Here is an 8,455-nt window from a genome sequence, read left to right on the forward strand (position 1 = left end):
TATTCTCAATAATGATAACACTTATAGTGTAAACCCTATGTCTGTGTTTATATACTACACAGTTACAAGATAATCGCTAATTGATATGGAATATAATTCTGCTTCCTAAAATATATCAACCAGTTATCTTTTCTTCCAAGTATTCTATTCTTCATAGAATTCCTTCTTCATGCATATCTCTTTTTGCGTTTGTCTTGAGCTTCTTTACTTTCAATCAGCCACCTTCCTTATCTAAAAGTCTTCTTTAAGTCATGATATTATCTCCTGATAAATATCTCCTGAACCTTAAATACTGATAACTTAAGTTCTGTCTTCAGTATAAGTGCTAATATCCAGTTAAGTACTGATTTGTCCTGTTCAAGTAAGATCTGAAAACTAAACACAAATCATATTAGACATGACATTATCAAATATATTTAACAATATGTATAGCTAATATTTAAAAAATCAACTCAATTGATATTCATTTTTTTAGATTTATCACTAAAAGATGTTTTGTTAACCTTATAAACCTTATCACCCATTTAAATGATTGATTAATTATATTTCATTAAATTTTATAATTAGTTAATTTGTATAAATATAAAAATATATGTTCTAAAAATTATATAATAATATGTATAATGTATATTATATAAAATATATATACATCTATACATATATATATAATATTATAATATGTAATATATAAAATTCTAATATTATACATATATACAATAATTCGGGTTTTTTCGGATTTCGGATTCGGATCGGGTTCGGATAGAATTTCCGATTTCGGATCGGTATACCTAATATCCAAATCCAAATCCAAAAAAATTCTGGTTTAAAAATTAAATCCATATCCAAATCCAAATCTAAAAAATCGGGTTCGATAAATCCAAAATTTCGGATTTCGGATCGGATATCCGTTAAATCAGATTATTTTGTCATCCCTAATTACATGCTCCACCGCGTACGAGACCATATCCGCCATAATGGCTTCGATCTTCCCTGCCTTCTCTTCTAGTTGTTCTACACGTTGATTTATCATTGGAGGCCACATGGAGAATTATGCTTTGATACCACTTTGTAATGAATTACTCAGCTAAACCAAACTATATCTTAAGTAACTTAAAGAAGATGATAATTCAATATCTTAATTGATTACAAATGAAAACAAAATAAGTGATAATTGAGCCTTCGAGAGGCTCAAGCTCTCCAATGAAAAACAACAATAACAAATTGATTCTCCTGATGCCTCATTGGCAACCCTAACCAACTTTTTTGTGTATTTTTTCCCTTACACCTATGTCTTGAATATTGAATTACTTCCTCCTCCTCATTCAGAGCCACGAGATATTTGCACTTTTCTTGTCTAATAAAGTTTATCTTCATATTTGCTTCTTTTCTTAATATTCTACCAAAAAAAATTAATGTGACCGAAAATGAACTGTACAAGAGTTCATCTCATTTGATAACCATATATACCAAAAATGAAAAGATTTACAAAACAATTAAAGAGATTCGCCCATTGTATTACCAACACCTATGTTACAATCATCAGTTTGCTGTAAAGTGCCCGTGTGATAATTGAACGAAGGTATGGTTAACAATTCATCTCAGTATAAATATTTCAATACATTAAGTACATTTATTTGATTAGACAGTGAAATTAATGAAAATTTAACAGAGATTGCAAACTTGTAGTATTGTATTAATAAACCAGACAAGGGAAGGACTGGGCGTTCTTTACATTCCTATACTTGTAATTTTGACAAGGTACAGTATTATATGAAGTTATGTTAAGCCTGAAGAGCAACATTTAAATTGTTTACTCAATTTCCCTTACTACGGAAGACATGAAACTGAAAAAAAAACATAATTGATCAATTGATATAAATAAAAGCAAACCTTAGAAATGGCAAGAGCGTCAAGAATGGCAGCCATGTCAGTAACAAAATCAGCAAGGGTGGCCTTCTTGGTTTTGGGGGGTGAGTCTGGAAACCCATGCAGTAATAATATTGTAGGGGGTGACCCGGACAACAACGACCCAATTTCAGCTAGGGTTTTATATCAAAGTGTCCACCCGGCTTGTCAAAATCTATCACTTAGAACACCAATCCCCACGGCGACTCATTTAAAATATTAAATTAATATATTATATCACGTCGTTATCCTATTTTTTAAAAATAAACGGAAAACGTTAATTTTTTCAAAACTTCCGTTAGTTTATAAACAAACGGTCGAAAATGCTGAGTTGGTCCTCCACATATGTTCCACGTATTGATTACTTGGCAGCTGACATAACACAAGAGAGAGAGAACCAAATAATTATCAAACATAACCCGACTTAGCCAAATAACCCGTTATATTGGCGGGTGAATTGTATTTTGGAGATAAACAAAAACCCTAATGTAAACAGGCGACACTATCAAGCTCTTTTATTCAACCATCAAGCGACATATTCAAGAGATTGTGGACAATTAAAGTAACTCGTAACTATCTTTCGACAAGGTAACTATCATTCCTTTCTGTATTGTTCATTTTTTGTTGTGTATATTGTTCGATAAGGGATTTCGTTTGAACGTTTTGTGTAATACTAGTTTGTTTCTTACTTATTCGTTCATAATAAGTGCATATACGATTGTAATTTCTTATATGTTGAATGCATGTGACAGTATGTTGATGAATATAGAGATACACCATCATGGTCGTTTCAACTCGGATGCAAGAAACCCTAGATATATAGGAGGATATATTGATATTATTAAAAATTTTGATACTGATTTGCTGTCTTTTAGAGATTTAGATGAGTTTGCTGAGAAGTATCACTATAGTGCTGAATGTTTAGTTCATTTCATTACTGATGGTGAAAATATGGGAAATGGGATGAGGCTTTTGTATGATGATGACACAATTAGAGAGTGTGTTATTGTGTGTAAGCCGTTTGGTAAAATTGAATTATATGTCGACCACTCATTCACGGATGATATGACAATTGCTAAGGACAAAGGTAAGAGAGGAGTTAATGATGATCAGGTGGATGAGGGAGATAGTGATCAGAGTGAAGAACATGATGATAGTGAAGATGATGACTATCATTACAAAGAAACTGAAACTGAGGATAGTGAGAGTGATAGTGATGGGTCTTTCTATATTGAGAGTGATGAAGAGCTGAAGGAGAACAAAAGAGACAGTAAGCTTGTTAGGGAGGAAATGAGGAAAGCAATGGCCACTGCACCTTTTGAGGAGTCAGATTTTGACTCTGATGAGTTGAGGTCTATTGCTTCTTCAAGTGAGGATGAAAACTGCAAAATTGGATATGTTGGACCACCTGTTGAAAAGAATTGATGCAAAAGCATGGTCTAAGGCATTCATATCTACTACTCCAAAAGCAGATAATATTGGAAAAATATGTCTGAGTGCTTTAATTCCTGGATAATAAATGAGAGGTAAGAGTAGCAATCATGTATTTAAATGTAGCTTATTTTGTGTTATCATGCTCTTAATCTAGCTTTTTTTTCAATGTGCAATTTCAGGTTCATGCTAGTTTTGGATATGCTTCAAGAAATTCACTTCAAACTGCTAACAAGAGTTAGAGAGAAGCGAGATGAGAAACTGCAATTTACAGCTGTGCCCCAAGATAAAGAAAATACTTGAACACTACTGTATTCCGTCTACTGCTGCTCCATCTACAGACAGTCAAAGACCTCAAAATGCAACAAGGAGGAGTAGCAGACTGAGAAATGCAACAAGAGTTCAGAATGCAACATCTCACTTCACACCAGAAGAAGCACTTAATCTGGATGACTAGTTGAAACTAGTGCTCTGTTTTACTTTTGCTGCTACTTAAATTATGATGGTTGATTAGACTTATTTTGCTGCTACTTAAGTTATTCTGTTGGAAAACTTATTTTGCTTTTGTTGGTTTTAGTTGTGTAGTGGTACCTGTTAGACAATGGAATGAATGTTATATTTTGGTCATGGCTCTGAATCACCATTTTTCATTTCAATAATAGTTCATTACAGTAGCTCAAAGAACATTACAATCATTTCATCAAGGTAGATACTTTATTCTACTAGTTGTCATTTCCCTACCAATACAGATTGTAACAATAATAACAATTAAACATGCTATAACAGTACATAAATTAGTGTTCTGAGCTTGCTTTTGCTTCTTGATCAACTTTATTTTCTTCTTTTTTTACTCAATTTCTCCTCAACTTTCAACAGTTTCTCCTCCAACTTTGATATTTTCTCATCAAGACTATCATTCCTCTTGTTCAGTTCAACAATAATATTTTTGGCTCTACCACACAGCTCTTCATCCATCCACAAGAAAAAATTACAACCTCTGTCCTCCTGAAAGTAAAATACAAAATCGATTAAATTTGATTTTACATAATTACAAATGAAAACAACTCAAACATTTACCTTTCTTTTGAAACAACTCCAAAAACGCCTTCCAGGATTTTTTGAAGTCCATGACGTATACAATCGAGCATTCATACCATAATAACAAAAAATCAAGTTCTGATCAGATTTAATAGATGACGAATTCGACATAGCAGACATGTGGTTTATGGACAAAGATTATGATAGTTCTAAATCTAATTACAAAGATACGAAGAGAATAAAGAGAAATTGATATGTTGAATATGAAACCCTAATATATATATATATGTGTATGATATCTGTAAAAGGGGTTCAAACGGGAGGGTCAAAGCGGGTCAAAATAACCGTTACTGTGTGGACTTGCCATGTCAGCTGACACCTCAGCCTCACCGTTAATTTTTTTTAATAAGATAACGGCGTGATATAATATATTAATTTAATATTTTAAATGAGTTGCTGATTGGTGTTCTAAGTGATAGATTTTGACAAGTCAGGTGACCACACCACTTTGATATAAAACCCATTTCAGCTACATGTTGTTTTAACCCGTTTGCTTCAATGTACTTGTGTTCTATTACTCGCGGGACAAACTTTTATATTATGTGCCATTACTCGCAGGACAAACTTTTAGCAAAAAGACTCTAGGATCCCATGGCAGTTCCGCTGCTTCACCTAAACTTGAAGAGAAAACAAAGCTTACGACTATCAAGTACCTCTGTCAAATTTTAACATCAGAACAAGCCATTACATATCACCATAAAAACAAGGTTGAGGTGGAGTTGCTGCAGTCTGCGGATGAATGGCTGCCACGGAGAAAAGAAAGACGCAGTTGTGTAATCGGATCAAAAATACATTTAGTTTCTTGTCAAAAAAATAAATATATTTAGTTTGCACCTCATCTCCTTCATTTCAATACAGACCAGCCATAAATGAATATAGCTAAATAGAAAATACATAAAAGAAAGCATATATTTAGAGATCCATAGTCTTTCATAACATAAAGTTGCACAGAATTCTTGTCATAATACAAGAATTATTACAAGATGCACAACTGTAATACTCACAGCAAGGACAGAACTGTCACTAAAACTAATTAGGTTACACGGTGTTAAACAGTTTTCAACTTATTTGGACACAACCTCATCAAATTTTCAGAAAATTGGATCCGGTACCAACGTCTTTAAGGATCATTCCTGAATGTTTTTACTGATGAATGTGAGAATTAATTCATTCACCTTGTCAGGAAATTGCTCACAGATGAAATGGGATCCTTCAGGTATGAATTCAATTTCCAACTTTGGGACATACATTTTGACTGCTCCACTCCTTATGTAGTTCTCCATATTAGGAAATTTGAATACATAGTCCTTATTTCCGGTTATATATAGAGCAGGGGCGTTGACTATTGGATCTGGTGCATTTGGTTGCTCTGTGGTTTTCTTTGAACGTAATTCCCTGTAACGGAAGAATAGTGCTTTTAAAAAAGTACCCAACACACATTAAAACATACTTGCACAAAGAAAAATAAGAATGTCCATTATTTCTCAAATGCAAAAATAAAGTCAAAAGTGCATATCTCCAGGTGAAATTGTTACAATTGCAATGAAGGTACCTACTAATCAGACGGATAGATAATGTTCAACGGGAATACTATAATTTGATATCTCTCAATTTATGACGTAGTAAGAAACAAGTGGTTAAAAAAATATGCTGATATTGCACCTGATGAAAATACATTACTTTCAAATCTTCTAATCATCCTACTTATGTTATCGCCAAGGAGAGAATATTAAAGCTTATTGGTCTTTGTCCTAATTATAATATTAGCTCATGTACTGCATAAATTGGTCTGTGTGTTTGATCTGCAACAGACTAATATTATGAAGATTGAAGTAATTGCTTATATTGATAGTGTAAAACAGGGGAAGTCATTTTGCAAGTAATGCAATTAATACTATTTAATGATTAATTACCTATAAGGAACTTGCAGTGCAGTTTGGAATCCAGATTTGTCATATGCCGCCCCATAGACTGCAAGATCTTCCTCTGTGAACCAAGAGGGTAGAGGAGTAGATGGCTTCACTAAATCCATGATCTCCTGGTTTTCCGGAGCTATTGGCATTTCACTGCTGGAAAATAGGATGTAGATATTCCGTAACACGGTTTTGGCGTCAAGCCGCCCAAAGTCAGCTTCAGCTCTACCAGGTTCCTAGAATTTAACTTTGCTAAGAATATTACAACTGACCAGAACAAAAAAACTGTTTCAAGAAAGCAGTCGTTAGTAGTAAATATTACCTGCCATCTTGTAATGTAGAAGCCTTCAGGCAGGGTACTACTGTAGTCAATGGGACGCGGTGGCATAAATGGCACACCCAATGTTATGATCCCATGAATCCTTTCTTCATAGCGAAGGGCAAACCGGTAAGCAACCATGGCTCCAAAATCTTGACCAATAACAAAGACCTGTATTCGGTGAGAGAAATTAAATATAATTACAATAGGTTATATCATGTTTTTCTTAAATATAAAATTGTTTGAGGTTATCACTCTGGGATAGTCAAAAAAGGTTGTCCTTGATTTACTTGCGAATTAAAAATGTAACACTTAGCCAAAGAGAAAAGGAAAGGAAAAAATCCATCAGTTTGGTTAAGAATTGCTGTATGATACTGGAAGGAGGGTGGTTGCTGAACAATTCAGCCTAATTTAAATTATTTGGCATCTTAATCCAAGTGCCAGCTAAGATTGTAAGGTGTAAGGTATTAACAAACAATTACAAGGGAAGGACAGAGAGTTGATAATATATTTCTATACTTGTGTATTTGGTTTAGTATCATTAGGGCACCTGGAGAGCCTGGCTAAACAAAAGTTTTAGCAAAACTAATAACTTGTTTAAAATGAAATAATCACGATCAGAAACATGTAAGAAAATTTCTCAAATGTTGCTTCATATTCTCAGGTGCTCCAGTTTTACATGTGAAACAATCTGTAATTAATACACAAATGACAAAACAATACAACTGGTGATTGTGTGTGTGAGTATTAGTGACAAGAACAGGTGTATAATTGTGAACAAAACGAAACAATCAAACAAAGGAACTTTGAGTCCAGCACTACAAAGCTATATCGCCTCTGACCGTGTGCCCAGTACTAGAAAGCTAATTTCAAATTTGATTATTCAAAAATCAAATCAAGAAGCTTCAGGTTCAATAAACAAATCCAAATCCAATTGAAGCCTAATTGTATCCAATCCAATAAAAAAAACGCTCTAAAGTTAACTCAATCTATAACTAACAAAAAAAAGGCAAAAACTAACAAACTAACTTAAACAAACACCTAGAGAAATTTAAAGTTATAGTATTATTTAACATCCCTTGCTTAAAATAAAAACTACATATACTACAAAGAGCAAACAACAGCGAATATAAGGAAAAAATAAAAGCAAACCTTAGAAATGTGAAGAGCATCAAGAATAGCAGCCATATCAGAAACAAAGTCATCAAAAGTAGCCTTCTCGGGTTCGGATGGCGGGTCGGATAACCCGTACCCGCGATAATCGGGTGCAATAGCTCTGTAACCAGCATCAGCAGCCGCGATCATTTGAAAACGCCAAGTGTACCATAACTCTGGAAACCCATGCAGAAACAATATGGTAACGGGTGACCCGGATGATGACCCGATATCAGCTACATGATGTTTTAGGCCGTTTGCTTCAATGAACTTGTGCTCCATCTTCTCCATCTTTTTCTCCGGTTGCTAAAGAAACGAGAACACGGTTTAAGTGTTAATGAAGTGTGTGTTGTGAATGTTGATTTAAGTAGGTAAAGTGGGGTCCCCTCACGTGCATGCGTCCGGCCTTTCCACTCATTTCACGTAATTAGTTAGTTAAAGACTCATTTTAAAATTGCTGGATTTCTTAGAAAATAAGCAAGTTACAAGTTTTTTTTGAAAGCAAGTTACAAGTTGAAAAATGTTCAAAGTAAATTATTAATATTTAGATATTTGAATAATTTTGTTTACAAGTTAGGTTATGTGTTTCATAAATAGTAATTTATAAATTATAAAAAAAATGAAAAATCAATAT

The 8,455-nt window shown here is 33.6% G+C and overlaps 2 protein-coding genes across 2 annotated transcripts; one reads left to right on the top strand and one right to left on the bottom strand.

Moving 5' to 3' along the window:
* Positions 1-894: 894 nt before the first annotated feature.
* LOC141678662 (uncharacterized) lies at positions 895-3,931 on the top strand. The gene is made up of 2 exons (XM_074485015.1): positions 895-3,431; positions 3,519-3,931. Exon 1 carries the CDS (start codon positions 2,638-2,640, stop codon positions 3,328-3,330), a length of 693 nt encoding a protein of 230 aa, XP_074341116.1. The 5' UTR covers positions 895-2,637; the 3' UTR covers positions 3,331-3,431; positions 3,519-3,931.
* Positions 3,932-5,325: 1,394 nt separating this feature from the next.
* LOC141678082 (epoxide hydrolase 2-like) lies at positions 5,326-8,165 on the bottom strand. The gene is made up of 4 exons (XM_074484310.1): positions 7,819-8,165; positions 6,670-6,837; positions 6,348-6,583; positions 5,326-5,829 (listed from the first exon to the last, which is right to left on the bottom strand). The coding sequence occupies exons 1-4, from the start codon at positions 8,110-8,112 to the stop codon at positions 5,562-5,564; spliced, it is 966 nt and encodes a 321-aa protein (XP_074340411.1). The 5' UTR covers positions 8,113-8,165; the 3' UTR covers positions 5,326-5,561.
* Positions 8,166-8,455: the final 290 nt, after the last annotated feature.

The sequence above is a fragment of the Apium graveolens genome, chromosome 8 (genome assembly GCF_009905375.1).
Source record: "Apium graveolens cultivar Ventura chromosome 8, ASM990537v1, whole genome shotgun sequence".
Classification (NCBI taxonomy): Eukaryota; Viridiplantae; Streptophyta; class Magnoliopsida; order Apiales; family Apiaceae; genus Apium; species Apium graveolens.